The sequence below is a fragment of the Triticum aestivum genome, chromosome 3A (genome assembly GCF_018294505.1).
Source record: "Triticum aestivum cultivar Chinese Spring chromosome 3A, IWGSC CS RefSeq v2.1, whole genome shotgun sequence".
NCBI classification, from domain to species: Eukaryota; Viridiplantae; Streptophyta; class Magnoliopsida; order Poales; family Poaceae; genus Triticum; species Triticum aestivum.
This window is the reverse complement of record NC_057800.1, coordinates 750,613,894-750,638,337: the sequence shown is the minus strand read 5'-3', so window position 1 is coordinate 750,638,337 and position 24,444 is coordinate 750,613,894. Positions and strand designations below refer to the sequence as shown.

At 44.0% G+C, this 24,444-nt stretch overlaps 1 protein-coding gene across 2 annotated transcripts; it reads left to right on the top strand.

Annotated features, from left to right (window-relative positions):
- Positions 1-13,103: 13,103 nt before the first annotated feature.
- On the top strand, positions 13,104-18,907 carry LOC123063738 (vacuolar fusion protein MON1 homolog). 2 transcript variants are annotated; one of them, XM_044487648.1, is made up of 15 exons: positions 13,104-13,587; positions 13,866-13,945; positions 14,054-14,125; positions 14,223-14,262; positions 14,419-14,520; positions 14,642-14,763; positions 14,857-14,989; positions 16,051-16,142; positions 16,218-16,299; positions 16,501-16,565; positions 16,686-16,973; positions 17,052-17,143; positions 18,251-18,315; positions 18,416-18,507; positions 18,603-18,907. In XM_044487648.1, the coding sequence occupies exons 1-15, from the start codon at positions 13,177-13,179 to the stop codon at positions 18,631-18,633; spliced, it is 1,767 nt and encodes a 588-aa protein (XP_044343583.1). In that variant the 5' UTR covers positions 13,104-13,176; the 3' UTR covers positions 18,634-18,907. The 2 variants fall into 2 exon arrangements, with proteins under 2 accessions (XP_044343583.1, XP_044343584.1); XM_044487649.1 differs by having other exon boundaries at positions 13,105-13,587; positions 18,416-18,522.
- The last annotated feature ends 5,537 nt before the right edge of the window (positions 18,908-24,444 follow it).

The window sequence follows — 24,444 nt, the reverse complement described above, 5'->3', positions numbered from 1 at the left end:
TGTATGATTTCCAACAAATCTGTTGCTCTCTCCATAGTACCGGAGAACGGTGTTTTGGTCATCTTGCCCATGAGGCACGGTTCGCAAGTACCAAGTGATTCATAATCAAGTGGTTCCAAAAGTCCATCAGTATGGAGTTTCTTCATGCGCTTTACACCGATATGACCTAAACGGCAGTGCCACAAATATGTTGCACTATCATTATCAACTCTGCATCTTTTGGCTTCAACATTATGAATATGTGTGTCACTACTATCGAGATTTAATAAAAATAGACCACTCTTTAAGGGTGCATGACCATAAAAGATATTACTCATATAAATAGAACAACCATTATTTTCTGATTTAAATGAATAACCGTCTCGCATCAAACAAGATCCAGATATAATGTTCATGCTTAACGCTGGCACCAAATAACAATTATTTAGGTCTAATATTAATCCCGAAGGTAGATGTAGAGGTAGCGTGCCGACTGCGATCACACCGACTTTGGAACCGTTTCCCACGCGCATCGTCACCTCGTCCTTAGCCAATCTTCGCTTAATCCGTAGTCCCTGTTTCGAGTTGCAAATATTAGCAACAGAACCAGTATCAAATACCCAGGTGCTACTGCGAGCATTAGTAAGGTACACATCAATAACATGTATATCACATATACCTTTGTTCACCTTGCCATCCTTCTTATCCGCCAAATACTTGGGGCAGTTCCACTTCCAGTGACCAGTCTGCTTGCAGTAGAAGCACTCAGTTTCAGGCTTAGGTCCACGTTTGGGTTTCTTCTCTTGAGTAGCAACTTGCTTGCCATTCTTTTTGAAGTTCCCCTTCTTCTTCCCTTTGCCCTTTTTCTTGAAACTAGTGGTCTTGTTGACCATCAACACTTGATGCTCCTTTTTGATTTCTACCTCCGCAGCTTTCAGCATCGCGAAGAGCTCGGCAATAGTCTTATTCATCCCTTGCATATTATACTTCATCACGAAGCTCTTGTAGCTTGGTGGCAGTGATTGGAGAATTCTTTCAATGGCGCAATCATCTGGAAGATTAACTCCCAATTGAATCAAGTGATTATTATACCCAGACATTTTGAGTATATGCTCACTGACAGAACTGTTCTCCTCCATCTTGCAGCTATAGAACATATTGGAGACTTCATATCTCTCAATTCGGGCATTTGCTTGAAATATTAACTTCAACTCCTGGAACATCTCATATGCTCCATGACGTTCAAAACGTCGTTGAAGTCCCGATTCTAAGCCGTAAAGCATGGCACACTGAACTATTGAGTAGTCATCAGCTTTGCTCTGCCAGGCGTTCATAACATCCGGCGTTGCTCCTGCAGCAGGCCTGGCACCCAGCGGTGCTTCCAGGACGTAATTCTTCTGTGCAGCAATGAGGATAATCCTCAAGTTACGGACCCAGTCCATGTAATTGCTACCATCATCTTTCAACTTTGCTTTCTCAAGGAACGCATTAAAATTCAACGGAACAACAGCACGAGCCATCTATCTACAAACAAGCATAAACAAGCAAGATACTTATCAGGTACTAAGTTTCATGACAAATTTAAGTTCAGTTAATTTTACTTAAAGAACTCCCACTTAGATAGACATCCCTCTAATCCTCTAAGTGATTACGTGATCCAAATTAACTAAACCATGTCCGATCATCACGTGAGATGGAGTAGTTTCATTGGTGAACATCACTATGTTGATCATATCTACTATATGATTCACGCTCGATCTTTCGGTCTCCGTGTTCCGAGGCCATATCTGTATATGCTTGGCTCGTCAAGTTTAACCTGAGTATTCCGTGTATGCAACTGTTTTGCACCCGTTGTATTTGAACGTAGAGCCTATCACACCCGATCATCACGTGGTGTCTCAGCACGAAGAACTTTCGCAATGGTGCATACTCAGGGAGAACACTTCTTGATAATTAGTGAGAGATCATCTTATAATGCTACCGTCAATCAAAGCAAGATAAGATGCATAAAAGATAAACATCACATGTAATCAATATAAGTGATATGATATGGCCATCATCATCTTGTGCTTGTGATCTCCATCTCTGAAGCACCGTCATGATCACCATCATCACCGGCGCGACACCTTGATCTCCATCGTAGCATCGTTGTTGTCTCGCCAATCTTATTCTTCCATGACTATCGCTACCGCTTAGTGATAAAGTAAAGCATTACAGCGCGATTGCATTGCATACAATAAAGCGACAACCATATGGCTCCTGCCGGTTGCCGATAACTCGGTTACAAAACATGATCATCTCATACAATAAAATTTAGCATCATGTCTTGACCATATCACATCACAAGATGCCCTGCAAAAACAAGTTAGACGTCCTCTACTTTGTTGTTGCATGTTTTACGTGGCTGCTACGGGCTTAAGCAAGAACCAATCTTACCTACGCATCAAAAACCACAAAAATAGTTTTCAAGTTGGTGCTGTTTTAACCTTCGCAAGGACCGGGCGTAGCCACACTCAGTTCAACTAAAGTTGGAGAAACTGTCACCCGCAAGCCACCTCTGTGCAAAGCACGTCGGGAGAATCGGTCTCGCGTAAGCGTAAGCGTAATGTTGGTCTGGGCCGCTTCATCCAACAATACCGCCGAACCAAAGTATGACATGCTGGTAAGCAGTATGACTTATATCGTCCCACAACTCACTTGTGTTCTACTCGTGCATATAACATCAACATATAAAACCTAGGCTCGGATGCCACTGTTGGGTTTCGTAGTAATTTCAAAAAAAAATCCTACGCTCACGCAAGATCATGGTGATGCATAGCAACGAGAGGGGAGAGTATGATCTACATACCTCGTAGATCGACAATGGAAGCGTTTGGTTGATGTAGTCGTACGTCTCCACGACCCGACCGATCAAGCACCGAAACTATGGCACCTCAGAGTTCTAGCACACGTTTAGCTCGATGACGATCCCCGGACTCCGATCCAGCAAAGTGTCGGGGAAGAGTTCCGTTAGCACGACGGCGTGGTGACGATCTTGATGTACTACTGTAGCAGGGCTTCGCTTAACTCCGCTACAATATTATCGAGGACTATGGTGGAAGGGGGCGCCGCACACGGCTAAGAATAAGATCACGTGGATCAACTTGTGTCTCTCTGGGGTGCCCCTGCCTCCGTATATAAAGGACCAAGAGGGGGAGGCCGGCCGGCCACATATGGCGTGCCAGGAGGAGTCCTACTGAGTAGGACTCCTCCCCCAATCCTAGTTGGAATAGGACTCGCGAGGTGGGAAAAGAGAGAGAGAGAGAGAGAGAGAAGGAAGTGGGCGCCGGCCCCCCTCTCTCCTTGTCCTATTCGGACTAGGGGGGAGGGGCGCGTGGCCCAGCCCTAGCCGCCTCTCCTCTTCTTCCACTAAGGCCCATTAAGGCCCATGTACCTCCCGGGGGGTTCCGGTAACCTCCCGGTACTCCGGTAAAATGTCGATTTCACCCGGAACACTTCCGATATCCAAACATAGGCTTCCAATATATCAATCTTTATGTCTCGACCATTTCGAGACTCCTCGTCATGTCCGTGATCTCATCTAGGACTCCGAACAAACTTCGGTACATCAAAATGAATAAACTCATAATATAACTGTCATCGTAACCTTAAGCGTGCGGACCCTACGGGTTCGAGAACAATGTAGACATGACCGAGACATGTCTCCGGTCAATAACCAATAGCGGAACCTAGATGCTCATATTGGCTCCTACATATTCTACGAAGATCTTTATCGGTCAGACCGCATAACAACATACGTTGTTCCCTTTGTCATCGGTATGTTACTTGCCCGAGATTCGATCGTCGGTATTCCAATACCTAGTTCAATCTCGTTACCGGCAAGTCTCTTTACTCGTTCTATAATACATCATCCCGCAACTAACTCATTAGTTGCAATGCTTGCAAGGCTTAAGTGATGTGCATTACCGAGAGGGCCCAGAGATACCTCTCCAACAATCGGAGTGACAAATCCTAATCTCGAAATACGCCAACCCAACATATACCTTTGGAGACACCTGTAGAGATCCTTTATAATCACCCAGTTACGTTGTGACGTTTGGTAGCACACAAAGTGTTCCTCTGGTAAACGGGAGTTGCATAATCTCATAGTCATAGGAACATGTATAAGTCATGAAGAAAGCAATAGCAACATACTAAACGATCGGGTGCTAAGCTAATGGAATGGGTCATGTCAATCAGATCATTCACTTAATGATGTGATCCCGTTAATCAAATAACAACTCTTTGTTCATGGTTAGGAAACATAACCATCTTTGATTAACGAGCTAGTCAAGTAGAGGCATACTAGTGACACTTTGTTTGTCTATGTATTCACACATGTATTATGTTTTCGGTTAATACAATTCTAGCATGAATAATAAACATTTATCATGATATAAGGAAATAAATAATAACTTTATTATTGCCTCTAGGGCATATTTCCTTCAATAGCGTCCAGCTTTTTTCATTTCATACATCTTCATCCTGCATAATACCACAGAAAAGAATATATAGTGAGGATATATAATTACAGGTAATTAATGATCAATCAATGAGCACTAGAGCTAGCTTGAGACTTAAATTATAGAAAGAAATCACTTACAGAAAATAGCAACTGACGATAGATTTTTCGAGTGCATCTTGATTGAATAACTGAAATAGTTTTGAATACTCAACGGACAGAACTTTCTTATTGAAGTAATGATCTTCCTCGACTTGCACCATGAGGGACTCTCGATTGGAACTCTTGGTAATTTTCATGTACCAACCATGCAATTCATACATTCTCGTTGGGAGGTTCTTGACCTCCTCGGGCTCGACCAAAGGTTGGCCCCGGACATATTTCCGTTTTATTTCCTCCTCTCTAAGCGGAGACATGGGCTCGATATCGAGGAGTTGTCCAACAGTGATCTTGAGCATTTCAGCCTGCATTATATGCTCCTAGGTTATTACCACATCGCCCAGCTCGGGAATGTAAACAGTTTGCCCACAATAATATTGGGCGTGTGTACTCTCATGTGTTGTTGGCACAACAAGCGGGGGGATCGATTGCGCCGCCTGTTCTCCCAGCTGGGGAACGGTTTTCCCGCATTTTTTGACAGCTGCTTGTTGGCTCGAGCTCGAGCTCGCTTCTTTCTGTAGTCGTGCTCGATGTGCCTTCCTGATTTGGCGCTCATAGTCTGAGTCAACAGGCTTGGGAGCTGGTGGTCTAGCCATACGAATGAAGTGGTCAATCTTTTCCTCGGGCACTTTCTCCCTCGGTGGCGGTGCTGGTTTCGGTCCAAAATGGGCGTCCACTTCAGCCCACACTATGGCATTGTTTTGCTCCTCGGTCATGTCGTAAGGCCTCTGAGGAAGAGGAGCGAGGCTGCTTGGACCATATTTATATCGCTTGTCTTCGCCTGTACTTCCTGTACTACCTCGACTCGTACCGCTACGCACCATAGCTGCGGCGTGTCTCTTCTGCGATTGCTGAGGCGGCGGAAATGGCTGACGTGGCTGAGTTGGAGCAGGAGGAGTGGCCTGACGCTATGATGGACTTGAAGCAGGAGGTGTGGCCTGACACGGTGTCGGACTTGAAGCAGGAGGTGTGGCCTGACGCTGTGCCAGACTTGAAGCAGGAGGTGTGTCCTGGCACGGTGTCGGACTTGAAACAAGAGGAGTGGCCTGACGCTGTGCCGAACTTGAAGCAGGAGTCTGCTCATGCGTTCGTGGACTTGGAGGAGCGGGAGTCTGCTGACACGGTAGCGGACTTTGAGAAGGAGTCGGCAGACGCGGTGTTGGTGGACTTCGAAAGATGATGCAATCTGTCGTGGAATTGTCACGGCAGATGTCCTAGCAAAAGGACTTAGTCGTAGGGCCATCGCAACTAGGAAGCTTAAAGGGGTTAATTGGGACAAAGGACACGAGAGGTTTTATACTAGTTCGGCCCCTTACGATGAAGGTAAAAGCCTACGTCTAGTTGTGTTGGAATTGCTGGGGTTTCGATCACCAAGAGGCTAATCCGCCGGCTTGGTTATCGATCTCTTGTTTCTTGCCCTAAGCCGCCACCGGGTCGTCCTCTTATATACACGGGTTGACGCCTGGTGGCCTACAGAGTCCCGGCCGGCTCATAAAGCGTGTCCGGCTCGATGACTTCTTTTACATGCCTTTCCTTACAAGTCTTTCCTTACATACGACAGTTTACAATATTAGGCCTTAAGCCGCCTCTGGGCTTAAGCCTTCTATAAGCCTTAATAAACTATCACCTTGATGTTCGAGAGCATAAAGACTCACGTCAATCGGAGGAGGAGACCAAGCGGCCATGGAACATAGCTCTCCTTCGGCCTTACTATACTTGAAGCCATAGGTTCTTTATCTATACATATTTATGACAGTGTATATATCATATAATAAACTGAAGCCTCCGTTATAAGCGAGGTATCTATTCTTTTTACATCTTGTGTGTGTTATACGAGTTAACTGACAAAGCGGAGTTTTTATTAATCCGATCTTAGCAGTTGCATGGATATAAAGAAAATCACTAGGGGGCTTGGTCATATTTGAACCACAGCTACACCTCTTGATCGGTTTTGAAACCACGAAGGGATATCACTAGGGGGCTTGGTGGTTATTACACCATAGCTACACCTCTTGATAGGCATTTAGGCCACAAAAGAAAAATATGTGGAGCCAAAGAGAGTGTTGCACAAAGCACAGACTCAAACATGGGCACACACCGAGCACAGCTCACAAAGTTACTTGGGGGCTCTTTTTGCAAAGCAACAAATAGTTTGAAAGGACCCTTGTAATTGGCTATCAAGCCACGGCTTGGAAGCCTGGTGTATTCACCTAAAAACCTGGGTTAACCTGCCTTCATCAAGTAAGCCACTCCTGTCCAGGTAATCCTGGTATGACCCATCGAACGTTTGACATGTCAATCTTTTATAGACCCTGAACTTGTCAAAGTTAAAACGATGATTGGTTAATTGGAGGCCCATCTTAAAAGGCTTTGTTAAATGGTTTAACTCAGAGGCCTGGCAGCCCATGAAAAGCCTCGATTTGTAGCCTGGCAGCTCGTAAAAAGCCTTGCATATTTTCCTTTTTTGAGTTTTATTTATTGAAGTTCATAAGTATTTTTTGATAAACCGGCGTCCTTGGCCCAGCTTGCTTTTCAACTACAAGTTGTTGGCACATGATCAATTACAAACCGGTGTTTATTGACCCGGTCTGGTTTGACTAAATCACCAGTGTTATAAAGAAAACCCGGTAGTTATCCCGGTCTGGTTTGATATATAGACCGGCATTGCAAGGATGGGGTTATCAACGTTCCGGATTGGTATTAACACCTTTGCCGTATACACCGTTGGTCAGCCAATGAGGTATGTTATGTATATTGCTTTTTGTACAAACACTTAGATTATTTCATCTATGTCTTATACACTTCCTGGACATTATGACCCGTCTAGCGGTAAACCGCTAGCTACTTTTGAGTTGTTGTACCCAGGAACACAATTCATCATGGGTTATGTATAAATATATCTCAAAAGGTGGCAAAAGTCGTCATGAGGCATTACAAAACATGCTCGATGGCATGGCAAATAACGGAGTTTTGGCTATCTTATTACAAGAAGCTTTCAAAGCGGCTCCAATGGCATAATTGTTTTTCACAAAGTCGGCACACAGTAGTCAGTAAACCAGCAACCGGTTTAAGACGCTTCATCTGGACGATTTGATGGTTGAGGGTCAGTTGGTGTGGGCACTTCTTCATCCCTCCCTAGACGCTGGAAATACTACTTCCTCATGGATTCCAGTTAAAGCTTGAAATACTACTTCCTCATGGATAAGATTGGAGGGGTTGATATCAGGGGCATAAGTGTGCTTACGAATCGGAGGCACAAGTTCTTCAACTCCATGGATGTCGGCTGGTTGTCTTTTCCCTTCAGCATCATAAACCGGTTGAAAATGGGACAAGTCTGTATCATCGGCCAGTTTGCTGGCCACTGGCCGCATCTGTTTGGTCAGCCACCGGAGGTCATCGTTATCAAAGTTTGAACCGTCTTCCTTCACACCTGGATATCCTTTAATGATATCATCCGCTTCAAGGTCTGGAATCCAGGCTTTGGCTCGAATAAGTGCGGTTAAAGCTCCGGACCTGGCAGCTGCCCTCTTCAATTCGGCAATACGGGCTGGTAACATGGCCAACTTCTCAAGTGTTTCTTTAATCAAAGTTGGGGCCGGTTTGTTGTAAGCTACCATGCAAATAGCCCGCTGCGACCCAGAGTACGGCTGTTCAACCAACGTATATGCCGCTTTGAGCTTCATGCGCATATCTGTACCAAGATGAGCAATCCGGGTGCCTGTCACGGTTTAACATTAGCATTCTGGTCAAAGATAAGGTTCAACAAGTTATACCAAATATATGAAGGACACACTTACCAAAGATTGCAGAAGTCATGGCATTAATTTGCCGTTTCAAACTAGCCAGTTCCTCCGCAACCGGTTTCAAGGCAGCCTTGGCGTCTTCGACACTCTTTATTAAACCGGATTTCTCGATCTCCCATTCAGCACGGTCTTTGTTGAAAGATTCTTTGGTTTTTCCATGGCGGCTAGGGCTTTCGTCAGCTCCTCTTTGGTTTTCGTGGCTTCTTCTTGTTGGGACTTCACATTGTTTTGCAAATCAATGTTTCGGGCATCTTTATTCCTCAGATCAGACTGCAAACATTGAAGATATATCAAAGGGCAGGATACGTACATATTTTAAGTACAAATCGCATAACAGGCTATGCACTTCGTACTTGGGGGCTAATGCCTATTTGCTCTAAATTGCTACAGTTTATACAAGTCTCCAGAACAATGTAAACATTATCCTTGACACTTGGGGGCTAATGTATGTTGATTCAAAAACGGATGCATGGATTAAAACCCGGATTAACTTGCTAGAGTTAAACCGGCCTTTGGGGGATACGCGGCAGAAAGCTATCTATTTGCTAAAGGGTAAATCTGGTTCTTATCAGTGGCTTAAAGTGCTATGAAGACCCAGGTTATGATTCACATTATAACCCGGCCCTTGGGGGCTATTTGGGCTAGCATTTCCAGACTATGAATTAAGATACAAAGGAGGAAGAAAATACCTCATATTGCCCCTTCATCAAATTTACCAAACCGGCTTCATAATCCCGGTTTGCGTGCAAGCGATTAAAAAAGGCAGAGTGAAGCTCCTTCGCGTTAAGATGAGCATAACTTGCCAAATCACTACTCCATTTGCCTTTTTCTCTAGCAGCCTGCTCTTCTTTGGCATTATGTTGAGCCAAAACTACAGGATGGCCAGGAGAGCTATGGCCTATTCCAGTAATAATAACGTCATCACCTTGGCCTTCGGGGTTTTTGGTTGATGATATTGGAATTTCAGCATCTTTCACCGGACTAGCCCGGTTTGGTTCTGCCGGTTCAGTATCGGGCACGACAGGCTCGGCGTCTGTTGGCTCATCAGTATTTTGGCCTTCAAGGGGCGGGTCATCAGAAGTAGCTTCAGGATGAGGGCCTTCCGGTTCATAAGTTTGTTTTGGTTCACCTCTTGGTTCTTCTTCTTCGGCGGCCGGGTCTTCAGGCGGATTGGTGACCCGAGCTTTCTTGCTGGGTCTGGCTTTGGCCCTGCAAACAGAATAAAAGAGGATTAACATCTTATTCAAAGGATTTATGACGCATTGAAAGGAAAGATTTTTACAGCTTACCCAGCCACAATTTTCAAAGGGGGGAGTTGAGTTGCTGTCGATTCACCAGAAGATGAAGGAGGTGTCACCTGATAATTTGAATCGGATGGATTAAGAGGCTGTCTGAAATAACCTGCCTTGGGGTAAGAATGGTCAGAAGTAGGAGAGACCTCAGACCGGCGCTTCCGAACCGGGGTATCAGGTAAACCGGCTGAAGTGACTTGCTGGCCACTGTGCCGGGTTGTCCGGCGAGCTTCATGCTGCTGAGTCTTCAAAATAAATGTTGGATCCAAGTGAGCAAGAGGATGAGAAAAACTTACTTTCCGGACTGCTTGGCGAGTTTTTTGTGTTGGCATAGAGTTTGAACCGGAGGAAAGGGTAATTACCTCTACATCATCAGCCTGACTAGCTTCTGCGTCCTCCCGAGGAAGATCATTGTTAATGAGATGCATGAAAAGAGAGCCAAGTGAGTCAAGTTCTACCTCAACTTCTGCATCATCAGTGTCATCATCAAGCTCCATGTTGATCCGGTTAGCCGTTTTCCGTTTTGACGTCCGTTTTACGGCTTTGGTTTTGGGGCGGGATGGCTTGACCACTTTATCCCCAGTCGGCTTTGCCGCTTTTTCTACGGTTTTCTGTTTCCAGAAGGGGTCATCACCCTACATACACAGAAGAAGGATTACAGGTTGTATAAGCTAAAAATATTAGAGATAAAAAGGAAGTATAATGCTTACAGCAGGCGGTTTGTTCTTGGCATAGAAGGGACTCAGACCGGTTTGACTATAGATCAGTTCCGATTCATTCAGAATCTTCTTTACACCTTCAGTGACTTCTTCCTCAGATAATTGAAGGTTGCAATGGCGTTAAGGGTCGTCAACCTCACCGGTATACTCACACATTAAACCGGAACGCCGGCTTAGTGGCAAGATACTCCAGGATATCCAACAGCGCACAAAGTCCACGCCTGTTAAACCGTTTGCCATAAAGGCCCGGAGTTTGGCAAGTTGAGGGGCATATTTCGCCCTTTCTGAAGAGCTCAGGCGTTGTGGCACTGGATGGGCGTTGGATAATCTGTGATCACGAAAGTCGGGGAGGGGATTTTCATCTTCAGGGGATGTATCTCTGCAATAAAACCAAGTTTGGTTCCATTCCTTTGGAAGGTTGTGCAATTTGGCATGAGGAAATTCAACCTCTTTCTGCTTTTGAATTGAGACACCCCCAAGTTCAGTGTTAAGGTCATTTACAAATTCTGTGCGCCGGTTTAAATGAAAGAAGTCCCGGAACAGCTCGACGGTTGGTTCTTCTTGTAAATATACTTCACAGAAGACATGGAAGTTGCATAAATTGGAGATCGAGTTGGGATCAATATCTTGAGGATGAAGTTGGAAGCTGGCAAGTACATCTCGGTAAAATTTTGACCCTGGCGGTTTGAAGCCACAGCTTATGTGGTCAACAAAGACAGCCACCTCACCCTGCCTTGGGGTTGGAGGATTTTCTATTCCTGGAACTCGCCATTTGATTTCAGTTTTCTTAGCCAAAGTGCCAATGCTGACCATATCATTCAATTGTTCCTCTTTGACCCGGGAATGAGCCCAGTTGCAAGCGGTGAATTGCTTGGCCATCGTGGAACAAACGAGCTGGAAACAAAAGGCCAGTTTATAAATCACACAGGATAACATACAAGATGCAAGGCAGTAAAATATGCCCTGATAGGGGACATGGCATAAACCGGAGATCAATGCAATAATGCATAAAAGGTAGTACCACGACAGGGGTACTCAGACACTGTTAAGCCGGAATATAATTATGGAGGTAAAAGGCTCTTCCGGTTTATCAGAGGGCTGATGGTATAGATTGCTTATACAAAATTAAATCGCCTATGATGGTGTGAGGAGAAACATATTTCACAGAGGTATGCGAAATTTTCGGATCTAAGATAAGACAGAAAAGTAAAAATAATTGGATCTAGAAAGGGTGAAGAACCGAAGCAACTTATGAAGGACTAGATCAGTTCTTTGCGCATAAGGGTTGTGGTGATAACAGAAGATTAGCTACGGCAAGGAGTACGTCAGGTACGAAGTGTTCACCTAAAGGCCAAGGAAGAACATCACTAAAAACTCTGATGAACCTCAAGAACAGCGAAGAGCGAGGAAACCGTAATGGATCTAGGAAAGAAGGGGGAAAGGACTTACTGCGACCGCGAAAGCAGCGGAAGGGCGCTGAGGAACTCTGGTGCGAACAGGTTGATGCAGCGGCCAACGGCAAAGCAGAGGCGAGGTTCGAAGATGGCGGCGGCGCTCGAGTGTGGGGTCGTCGAGAGGAAGAAGAAGAGATGAATGGGTAGCGGAAAGAAAAGAAAGGGGTCCTCTGCCCCTATTTATAAGGCAAAGTGATAAAACGGCAAGTGCGAGAATCGAGGAGCCAAAAAATGGATAAATTAATAAAAGTGTCGCCTCGGTGACTGAATACACATTAAATAAAGGTAATCGTCGACATCAACGGATAGATGACGTCAGGGCGGTTTATCATAATCTGGGAGTATGACGTCACGACGGTTTACAAGATCAAGGTGAAGATATGAGGGAAGAATTTTTCTAAGTGTAGAAGATTGACATGAACAAGTTCAAACCAATCCGGGGCCTAATGTTGGGGATATTATTACTGGAGGTAAACCGGCCTTATGTAGCTGGGTTAACTCCTTGAAGATTAGAAGCCCATGAAGATGCAAGGATGATGGCGCTTCACGAAGGCCCAAGGCCCAAAGGCGGGTTAAAGCCTATAAATGTAAACCGACCTAGTCATGTAACTTGTATTATAAGATAGGAAGGATAGAGACCGAACCGGATACGTTTATGATCCGGCTTCGGGACTCTGTAGCCCGGCGGGCGTCAACCTATGTATATAAAGGGACGACCCGGCCGCAGTTTAGGGATAGACAACAACTCGAGAGCCAGACAAAGCGGATTCGCTCCCTGACCTTCGAAACCCTAGCAATACCAATCACAACTAGACGTAGGCTTTTACTTTCCTTAAAGGGGCCGAACTAGTATAAAATCCCCGTGTCCTCTTGTCCGGTTTAACCCGTTTGAGCTAACCCGTAGCGATGGCTTCACGACTAAGTCCTTTTACAAGGACATCTGCCGTGACAAACCCACGACAGCAGCCGAGCTGGAGGAGGTTGAGGAGCAATGCAGGATGAAGAGGATGGGAGATTCCACAAGGAGTTGACTGTAGTTTTCTTTTTCTTTTTAGAATTTCTTGTAATATTGATGTCTGATTAATTTCGGTTGAATTTAACTAACAACAGTGAACTTAACAATTACCAAATCTAACATTGAGGAACTCACAATTACCAACCGGTCAAGTCAAACCAACCGGTCCGGTTAACCCGACGACCGGTGATAGATCGACCTCCTCCTCCCCTCTCCCTCTCCCCCACTAGTCCGTCCCACTCTCCTCCGCGGCCATGGATCCGGCCCCCGATCCGCCCGCCGCCGACGAGGCCCTGGCGGCGCTGTCCCTCCGCGGCGCCGACCTGCCGGCGGACTTCGCCTCCGCCGGCGGCGGCCACGAGATCGCCGAGGAGGAGGACGAGGACGACGAGGGGTACGTGACGGCCGCGTCCAGGGGCGGGAGCAGCACGGCCGCGTCCCGGCGGAGGGAGGAGTTCGAGGGGCTCGAGGAGGAGGAGGAGGACGCCTACGGCGACGCCGGCCCGCCCAGCCCCAGCAGCAGCGGCTACGCCGGCGAGCGGGGCAGCAGCGTCGCCTCCAGCGCCGGCGCCGGCGGCGGCATCGAGGAGGCCGAGCCCGACCCCGCCCCACCCCTCGCCCCCGGCGCCGAGGACTGGGCCCGCGGCAAGAAGCACGCCGACGAGGTCCTTCTCCTCTTCTTGTTTCTTGAGCTACTTCAATCATCTAATCATGGATTAGTCTTCCCTCAATACATATCCATGCTCACTCGTGAATGTATTTATGGATCTAAAAACTACCAAACCTGCAGTACCTAATTTCCAAACTTCCGTTTTCTACTACCTTTTCGGTGACCTTGGTGGCATTCAAGCCAAGTTTGCACGCGCCGCAGTAGCTGCTACTGCTGGAGGTGTAGGTGTTTGTGTGATCTCAGCCTGAATGTGTTTCATCCATGATGTTCCAGGATGATGGTTCAGCTTCATGGAGGAAGAGAAAGAAGCATTTCTTCATTCTAAGCAACTCCGGCAAGCCGATATACTCTAGGTAAAATCACTTAGGAATCGGAATTAGTGATAGAGTTTATCAAGAATTGCTGCACTTTCTCAGGTAAAACCATAACATCACATTTCCTTCGTCTGGTTCAACTTCTAGGTATGGAGATGAGCACAGGTTAGCTGGGTTTTCTGCTACACTGCAAGCGATTGTTTCTTTTGTGGAGAACAGGTATGCTTTTCCGCCTTTCCTGATTGCAATGATTAGTGTCCTTAACCCTTTCCTGTGGCTGTACTGAATTTTCTTGGTGTTGTTTCTTCTTATCCAGTGGTGATCATATCAAATTTGTGAGAGCTGGAAAACATCAGGTCAGATGGCCTTCCATGTCCAAAATTTACTCTGTTCTTGTAATCTTACTTCAGGATAATGCATCATGCGCCTGAACAATCAGACACCACTAACATGGGCATTTCACTGGAAATCCCTTTGATGTATTCTAAGTTGATTTTACGCTGTTCTTTCAGATAGTTTTCCTTGTCAAAGGTCCCATATATTTAGTTTGTATAAGTTGCACTGAAGAGACGTTTGAAGGATTGAGGGGCCAACTAGAGCTCATGTATGGTCAGGTGCTTCCACTGTTGCATTCATCTTAACACATTTGAATTTCTTGCATTTTTATTGTAATTATTATACAGTCTTGCGTTTCCATTCTTATGCTGATTTCTGTCTGAAAACACAAATTTGCAGATGTTGCTTATATTGACAAAGTCGGTCAATAGGTGCTTTGAGAAGAATCCTAAATTTGACATGGCACCACTTCTAGGTGGCACAGATGCGGTTTTCCTATGTCTTATACGCGCATTCAGCTGGTTAGCTTGTTTCCTTTTTCTTTCTATGGATTCCCATCTTAATACATTTTGGACTTTAGTGTTTAGTTGAAATCTTATTGAACCATTCTACAGGAATCCTGCTACATTTCTTCATGCATACACATGCCTTCCCCTTGCCCAATCGACAAGACAGGCTGCTAGCGCAGTTTTGCAGGACATTGCTGATTCGGGAGTTCTGTTTGCACTGTTGATGTGTGATCACAAGGTTTGTCCAATTTGCTGCCATGACTTCCATTTTCATACTAACCCCATTTGACATTTTCATCTTACTGTACTGTAGTCATGCTTATTTTGTAAGATGTAACATTTTTCATATTATAGTTACTTCTGAAAACTCTTTAGGTGCCACTTGCACTTTCCAGAGCTTCATATAACATGGGTATAAAACTTTATTGTCAGTCTGTCAGTCAGTTACGTCTTTTACCATATGTCCATATCCAAAGTGGGATTCCACATTTCTGAGAACTTCTGTAGAAATCTTTTTTTAGAGTTAATGGCCTTCCGCGAATAGTCTACGGGTTTTTGTGCTCTGTAGCTTGCCAAAGGGTGCCAGTACCATTTAAGGCACCAAACTTTATCCATATCAAATATTCCACTTGTGGTTGCTAGTGTTTGGAGACATTTAACGCAAATCATTTATTTTCTTTAGTCCTCTATTTGTCTGTGAGAGCTACATTTTTTTGTTAATTTCAGGTTTGTCCAATTTCCTGTCAAAACTTCCATTGTGCTACTTAGTTCATTTGACTCTTTAATCAAAGTGTCCTGGAATCCTGCTTATGTGCTAAAATGTAACACATTTCTTATTATAGTTACATTTTAGATTCCACTTGACCTTTCTAAAGGTTCATACAACAGTATCATAAATCTTACTTTGTCGTCAGTCAATTAGTTATGTCTTCCACCATATCCAAGTTGATATGCCACATTTCTTTGAATTCTGTAGAAATATTGCCATTTTTATTCTTTGGTATCAGATGTTTTCGATCTCTTCAGTAGACTCAACGACTTCTGTGTTCTGTAGCTTGACGAACGGTACCAATACCAATATGGATTGCTCTCATGCTAATGTTAGTTATTATGTGCTTCTAGTTCTAGCCAATTTTGCGTCTGCCATCCCATCACGAGAAACAGAACTTTGGCCATTGCCAAATATTACACTTATGATTGCAACTTTGCAAGTCTATGGAGATGGATACATAAATCTTATATTTTTGTTAGTCCTCTGTGTTCATGTTTCTGAGAGCTATGATCTTGGTTAATTTTCAGGTTATTAGTCTTGTGGGAGCACAAAAGGCAACTTTGCATCCTGATGATATATTACTACTTGCAAATTTCATATTGTCCTCCGAATCTTTTAGGTAATCATCACATACTATCTGAAATGAAAAACCTTGACCTACAAGCATCTTACAAGATTTGTCTGTTTAACGCAGGACTTCGGAGTCTTTTTCACCCATATGCTTGCCAAGATACAATCCTATGGCCTTCCTATACGCTTATGTTCATTTTTTTGATGTGAGTAAAATAGGTGCATCTGAATATGCATGTTCACTTAAGTGTGCCGGCAATATCCTCATTATGAGAATTATGATGCATGTCTTACGACACAGATGCAGACTTGTAGAAGTTTATATGCACTGCTGATTAAATTTTATTTATTAGTTTCGGTTTGAGAAAGTCATTTTATTATATGAACTAATCTTTTCTCTATGGCAGGAAAATACTTACTTGACTCTTCTTACTCCGAGATCAGATGCCTTCTTTGATTTGAAAGATTCAAGGTGAGGTACACATTAAACTGTGTAACACTTAGTTAAAGTATCACAAGATAATGAGTGAATGCTGCCTAATATAATATGTATTGGAACTGAGACAACTACTCTTTTGTCAACGATGTCTAGGGCCCGCATTCAGGATGTTCTATTGAAATCAAATGTCCTTCTCGAAGTCCAAAGGTCTTTACATGAGAATGTTCTGCGTGTTGAAGATGTCCCCATTGATCCTACTTCTCAATCTACATCAGCTCCTGCACAGTCTTCTCAAGGCCTAAATTCCCAACCATTGTCTTCTGATGAGGCAATTGGTGGACCAGCTGGACTTTGGCATTTTATATACAAAAGTGTCTACCTTGACCAGTATGTATCGTCTGAGTTTGCCTTGCCCATAAGAAATCCCAAGCAACAGAAGAGGTATTGAATATTGATGACAGTACATTATTTACTTCTGTATTAGTGAACTGTCTTTGAGAGAATATCTGATGTGTGCAGATTGTACAAGGCTTATCAAAAGGTTTATGCTTCCATGCATGATAAAGCAACTGGTCCGCACAAAACTCAATTCAGAAGAACTGAGGATTATGGTGAGTTACACAGGCGCTCCACAACTTACTTCCTTGTGTTTAGAATTTTGATTGGATTGTTTCTGTTAGTTGATTCCCCGAGTTATACTTCTTGTTATATAATGTGTTGGTAAGCAACTATAGAAATATGCAAATCGTTCTCAGTGTATTTTGCTGCTTTGATAGCCAATTAGCCACATATGCTATTGGGATCATTTGTCTGGAAACAAAGGGATGTATAAACTGAATTTGCAGAATAATGAAGACAGATTTGATCAAGCTCCACTCATGTCCATAACTCTGATATATGCTAGTGTCTGGGGGTATATTTGAACTAGAAACTACTCCCTCCGTTCCACAATGTAGTGTGTATAGATTTTTTGAAAAGTCAAGCTTTATAAACTTTGACCAAGTTTGTAGAGAAAAATATATACATCTAGAATACCAAATACGTATTCTTAGATACATCACATGACGTGCTTTCATATTGTATATATTTGATATTGTAGATATAAATAATTTTCTCTATAAAATTGGTAAAATTTTGTGAAGTTTGACATTTCAGAAAATTTATATGCACTACATTATGGCCATTTGATGACATCTTCAACCTTCGAGAGAGATGAAGCTATTACCTTTTATTCTAGTTGCTACATGATTCTAAGACGCACATTTTTCTCGTTCACATGATGTGATTGTGCGATCTCAACTTCTGCAAGCAAAGCTATTTAACGAAGCTCTGTTCTGAAACCATGAGGCATATAGTATGCAGGGAATTAATATCTTGTATCTTTTCTGTAAGACCAGTTTTTGAATGTTTACAAATACAGGCACATGTGCAGTATGCTGTTCTATTTTATGTTGAATTGGAAACACTTAATTCAAACACCTAAAACCATTCAGTAGTACCATCCGTTCTGCTCACAGACACATACCCATACTCCCATAGGGATATGAGCTGCTAGCTGTTATGGGCACCAGATATGTCTCTACTTGCTGCAGTCGTGGTTCTGTGTCATTGATGTCCTAGGGGTTTTCTCGAATTTTACTAGCTCAAGTGTGATGCTATTTCCTATTTGCCTATGTGTGCCACAGTTACTTTGTTACATAATTTCCCTTTCGTTGCAGTTATGTTGAGCTGGATAACCCAGGATTTTGAGCTGTATGCAGCCTTCAGCCCACTGGCCGACAAGGTTGGCATCTGCCACAAACAGTTCAGCAATACTATCAATCCGTTATTTATCACCGTGTAATAACCTGTTGGATCTTACTTTGAGCACACGTATTTTGCAGACCCAAGCGATCAAGATATGCAACAGAGTATGCCAGTGGATCAGGGATTTAGAGGACAGAGTGTTCATATACGGAGAAAGCACCATTGCCTGGTGATATTTTGTCTTGTATGTAAATTCATGTACTTTTTCTTTTGCCTCTTCCGTCGAATGATTTCATGATTCATGTACTTATCATACCGACACAGGCAATACCATCACTGTTGGGGAGATGTATGAGGTTTGTCTCTGTAACATTCACAAATGTGGTCTGTTTTATTCATGATGATCATTGTTCAAGACAAGTTCAAGCCAATAATTGGTTTTCCATCTGCATCTCGTCGATGGGATCGGGTGCCATTTCTCATTTATGCGGCCTGTAACCTCCTAATTCCCCATGGAATCCAGATTTACATCATGTATATGGGTTTGAAGAAACTGTTTCTTTTCTTTTCTTCTGTATGTTCAATCAATTCAGAAAAAGTTCAGTCTACAAAGATTACAAAACTTTTCATGGTAGCTGTCACCTTGATTTCCGCCTGAGATAAGTCTGAAAATACATGAATTCCTAAGTATCGTCGACGAGTAGAAAATGAGAAGAGCCGCTACCATGGCCCCCAACCCATGGGAGCACGAGAGCCTGAAGGCGCCGATATGACGGGGCTGGGGATTGGCTGCACAGGTGGCGGGTTGCGCCACTGCGGCACTGGCCCTGCCACCAGCAGGTTCTCCAGGAGAGGCCCTGCCTCCATTACCGCCTGCAGCAGCTGCCCCCTTTGTGGCAATGGCCTCTTGGCCGCCAGCTGCTCGAGCACCGCCGCGGTCCTGTTGTCGTCGATGGCAACTGGCGCGCTCCTGATATCTATGGCGATGGCTGTGCTCCTGTCAACGGCGCGCTCCTGATATCTATGGCGATGGCTGTGCTCCTGTCAACGGCGGTGCTGGCCTTGAGCAAGGCGAAGGTTGGGACGCTGGCGCCTGAGTCGCAGCTGCTTGACGTTGTCGCGGCCAGGAGCAGGTGCTGCCGGAGCTGGTCAAGGTGCTGCTGGAGCTGGTCGCGCTCCTCGGCCGTGCGGCGCACGAGCTCCACCAGGGCGGCGATGCTCTGCTCCTTGCGGCGCACCTCCTCCTTGGCTGCCTCCAGCTCCGCCGTGGCCGCGGCCAGCCTCCGCCTCACCTCCTCCACGATCTGCATGGCACGCCACGGGGACAAAGATTAAACGATCTCACCCAATGGAAGATCACCAAAGGGCTTCAACGTCTGCTCAAGATCTACAGACGATCTCACTAGAGTGTCAATCAACAACCATTAGAGAAGAAGGCGGAGAGAAGAATTAAGATGGCCGGCGAACCTCTTGGTCTGGGTAAGAAGTAGATTGGAGATCCGGCGGGAGCAGCGGCCAGAGGGAGGCGAGGGAGAAGTCGCCGAGCCCGAGCGGCAGCTCTTGGTCCATCGCCATTGATCTCTCCCTTGCTTTGGGATTAGGATGCCTGCCTTGTGGCAAAAGAAGAAGGCATGGTGAATAATAATAAAAAGGAAGCCGTAGACGGAGATGGATAGGAAGGGAGGACAGATGGTGTACAGCCAGCGCCACGAGTCAATGTGGTTTTTCCTCCCTTCCATACACGGCGGCCGTGTTTCCATTCCCGAATGGAAACATTTGGAATGTGCCATCACGCCTTCCTATTATCTCCTCTATAGACGAGAAACACGAGATATAGCAGTAAAATAAATTGCATGGTGAAAGCTATTAGTATTTAATAATTAATTAATTACATTACAGTAAAAACGGAATGAGATTATGAGAAGATGCTGGTTGGCTGGCGGAAGGAAGAAAGGACCGTCCTCGCCGTTACTCTTTCCGTCTTCCCTTTTGCCCTTTTCACCTTTGTGTCTCCTTCATTTCCTCGTGTTGGGCCCTCCCACGAGGTATCAGCCCTCCCGCATGCATGCGTCCTGTGCGTACGTGCAAACCACGTACTCTCTCCTTTGACCGTCCCGCACGCGTACGTGCGTTAGGCCCGACCACGTACGTACCCTGGAGCAAACTTTGCGTGCTGCCGCGCGGCTTGCCGGCCGTCCGTCAATGTGTAGCCCAAGATCCACAGTGCCCTTAAGGTATCTAAGGATGAGTTTGACAAGATCCACACTGTGGAAGGTGAGAGGAACGCGGAGCGTGCATGAGCAAGGTATTGGTTATACTACAACAAACAGTACAACACGTACGGTAGAGAAACAGAGGCACTTTCTACAAGGCAATAAAAAAGTGCCTTAGATTACCTCCCTTTAAAGGCGTTCTGGACAAAACGCCTTCAAAGGCCCTTGTTAGCCGGCACTTATGAGGAACGCCTCCAAAATATGCTTAATTGCTGGCATTCTGAGAAAGTGCAGCAATATGTAATAGCTTACGGGGCGTTTTGTAAAACACCACTTGAGATTTAGAGGCCTTTTGAGAAAACGCTGTAATATCAAAGCGTAGGGGGCATTTCAAAAATTGCCAGCATGCAGCCAGGGGCGGAGCCAGAAAATTTGACCATTGGGTTCACTCCATGACTGGTTGTGAGAACTTACTACTAGTATGTGAAGTGTAAAGTATAATTTTAAAGTATCTTACAACAAAATTATAGCACCCAAAAACAACATAATGAATAGAGATATAGTATTATATATCACACATTGTGTTGCATTAAAAACTGAAGAGTGCAAGACATACCCGTTTCAATAAAATTATAAAATCATTTGTTTACATATTATAAATATAGTAGTATCAGATAACTTTGTAGCTCCACGTGTAGCTTCTCATCTTCCTTGAACACTGAAAAAACGACAAGTTAGTTTGACAAGTTTAGAATAAGTACTAACAAGAGAAATAATATTGTAAAGGGACTCACATTTTAGAGTGTCCCCTTTCGATTTTTCACTGCCTTAAAAATATTAAACACTGCATCATTGGTAATGGTAGAAAAAATATCTTTCTCCACATAGCAGATTAGACAATCACTCATGAATTGATCACCCATTTTGTAGGGTAACTTTTTTTTACAACATTCATAGTTGAAAAGCATCTCTCCACTGATGCGGTGGCAACTGGCAATATCAGTACTAGCTTTAAAAGATGATAAACCAAAGGAAACGTAATATGCTTATTTGTTTCCACCATTAGTTTAGCAAGATCAGCGATGCCGTCCAAATTGGCGAACCTTTCATCTGCTCGCACATTGTCAATGTAAGTGCGAAGTTCAGGACCAAGATCATCTAGTTTTCTTGAATCAAAGTCATCTGGATAAAACTCAGCTAGCTTCACTAAGCTATCCAAGTTAAAAGCAGCAAAGGAGTCCTTTGGGTTAAAAGAAACCATGTGTCCAAGCAATGCAGAATTTACCTCATTGAAGCGGTCATCAAACTCTTGAAGCTGCCAATCAATGACAGAATTAAGACACTCAATTTGGTAATGTTGAAGGTTTGTCTTATTGGTTTTATGCCGTGGTTTGTGCCGATTAACATATTGCTCCTGCATGTTTATGTTCTCAATGTGATGCTCTTCACAGAATGAATGTACCTTCTCAAGAAGTGAGTCCCATCCATTATCCCTTAGTTCTTGCAGCTCATTCCTTGTTGACTTCACACATGAGATGGCATTCATGATGTCTTGATCCTTCCTTTGTAAAGACTGTGACAAAGTATTTGCATTTCCCAATATATGCAACATCATGTGCAAATAAAAAACAAAATCAAAGGTCTCAAAATATGCTACAAGACCACGTGCCTGGCATTTCTTATCACTTTTGCCTTCTTTCTCAACATATTTCAGAACAGACATAACTGAAAGAGTCCTGTAATGTGAGCCCCAACGTGTGTCCCCGGCTCTTTGAAGAGTTTGTTCTTGATTTAGCCCTGTGCCAGTGCTAATCTGCCCACTACCTATGGCTTTTATTACCTCCGCTTGATGTTTCTCTCTAATCACATCCTTTCTTTTGCAAGAAGCTCCAACCACACTGAATAAAACTGAGATCATGTAAAAAAAATCTGCAATATCGTCATGCTTCTTTGATACTGCCACAATAACCAACTGGAGCTGGTGAGCAAAACAATGCACATAATACGCTGACTTATTCTCTTGCATAATCTTTGCTTTCAAGCCATTAAACTCACCGCGCATATTACTAGCCCCATCATAGCATTGGCCTCTAACCTGCTTTATGCTTAGTCCAATCTCGGTGAATAATTTTTGAAGAGTAGCCTTGAGACAAGTTGCTGATGTTTCCTTCACATGTTCGATTCCAACTAACCGTTCAATGATAAATCCACGCTTGCTAAGATATCTCAAAACAACTGCCATTTGCTCTTTGTCAGACACATCAGCAGCTTCATCAGTCAACAAACTAAATACATCACCTCCAATTTCTTCAATAATAGAATTTAAAGTTATCTGCACAAAAGATAATTAACTTATTAGAGAACACTTGTTATTTGCAAGAAAACATAAATAGAGGCAATTAAATTTGATGTTACCTTTGCAAAATAATTTGCAATTTCCTTTTGAATATCTCCACATACCCACTTACAGTTTTTGGAGCATTCTCAAGAACTACCTTCCGTATAGCTTCATTCTGGTTTGCCAAAGTATGTACCAACTCTCGGAAATTTCCCTTATTTTTTGACTCCTCTGATTCATCATGGCCTCGGAAAGCTAAGCCTTGATGCAACAAGTATCTCACTGAATCAATGGAAGCATCAAGCCGGATTCAATTTTCTTTTTTGTAAGATCAATTTGCTTATCAAAAGCAACATGAATTGACTGATCTTGATTCATCAAAGCATCACATCTTTTTACTGCTACATTATGAAAGCTATTAACATTACCCTTACCCTCATGAGTATCTAGTCTGCTTTTCTTGTTCCAACCGTTCCAGCCATTAATTGCAAATGCATCACTTCCAGCTTGTCCCTCATTGTAATCTCTGAAAAGGTAGCAACACAAACAAAAGGCCCTGTGCACTTTGTCACTATACTCAAGCCAACGATCATAATCATCAAACCAATCTGGATTAAATCTCCGTTGAGTATCACCAATCTCCCTCTGCGGGTAATCAAAATTAGATGGTGGCCTGTAAGGTCCTCTCGTTAAATATCTGCGCCTAATCTCATCTTGCTTTTTTGGATTTCTTGTGTACTCTGAAATTCTTTTCCGATCAGCCGGATCATAAGACAACTCATCTAAATTAATTTCTGTATGAATAGTAGGCTTCGGGAGACTAGCTGCAGTGAAATTTGATGCACTTAGCCTACGTCTAGTGGGTGACCTTGATGTGCCTCTATCATCATCTCGATCTGGTGACCGAGTTTTGTTCAAAAAATACTGCTCCATAGCCTAGATCAATCAAAGTTCATGGAGAAAAACGAATAAGAAACTAGGGTAAAACAGTCACTGCGTATGGACGTACGGTGTTTTAGGGTAGATAAAACATATAAAAAAGGAGAGGAGATGCGGCTATATAATCTAATTACCTCAAATCTTGGGTTTCAGTATTGGATGTCGATCTGCAGCCGTCTACTTGCCGCGGGCGTGCGGCGGCGGCAGAGGTGTCGAGCGACACGAACATGCGAGATGGGAATTAGAGAAACGATTAGACGAACGTGCCACGTGCGCTTTTCTCGTAAAAAGGATTACGTGACTGACGCACTCATGGTTCTGGTAAAAGGATTATGTGGGCTTTTGCTTTTGGGCCCTTTCCTTTCACGTACGTGAGGTGTGTTGGGGTCAGCCCGATTATTTTATTGGGTCCACATCAGTCAAACATGTATATATACCACGTACGAGCCAACATTTGTCTCAAAAAAAAAACGTACGAGCCAACATCCATTGGGTTCAGTTGAACCCAATACGTATACGCTGGCTCCGCCGCTGCATGCAGCTTTGAAGGCATTCTAGAGGAAAACGCCTCGAAAGCTCGTTTAAAATTTTCAGTTAACCCCCTGTTGTAACAAATATGGCCTGTGAGGCCTTCCACTCGGGCGGCCAGATGGACACGTACACTATACAAATAAAC

What these genes read in the sequence shown, in the direction of transcription:
- LOC123063738 (XM_044487648.1), top strand. Translation starts at nt 13,177, where the DNA reads ATGGATCCGGCCCCCGATCCGCCCGCCGCCGACGAGGCCCTGGCGGCG. An exon ending in CAGAAGAACTGAGGATTATG is followed by an intron (nt 17,144 to 18,250) that starts GTGAGTTACACA and finishes CTTTCGTTGCAG; the next exon opens with TTATGTTGAGCTGGATAACC. An exon ending in TCAGCCCACTGGCCGACAAG is followed by an intron (nt 18,316 to 18,415) that starts GTTGGCATCTGC and finishes CGTATTTTGCAG; the next exon opens with ACCCAAGCGATCAAGATATG.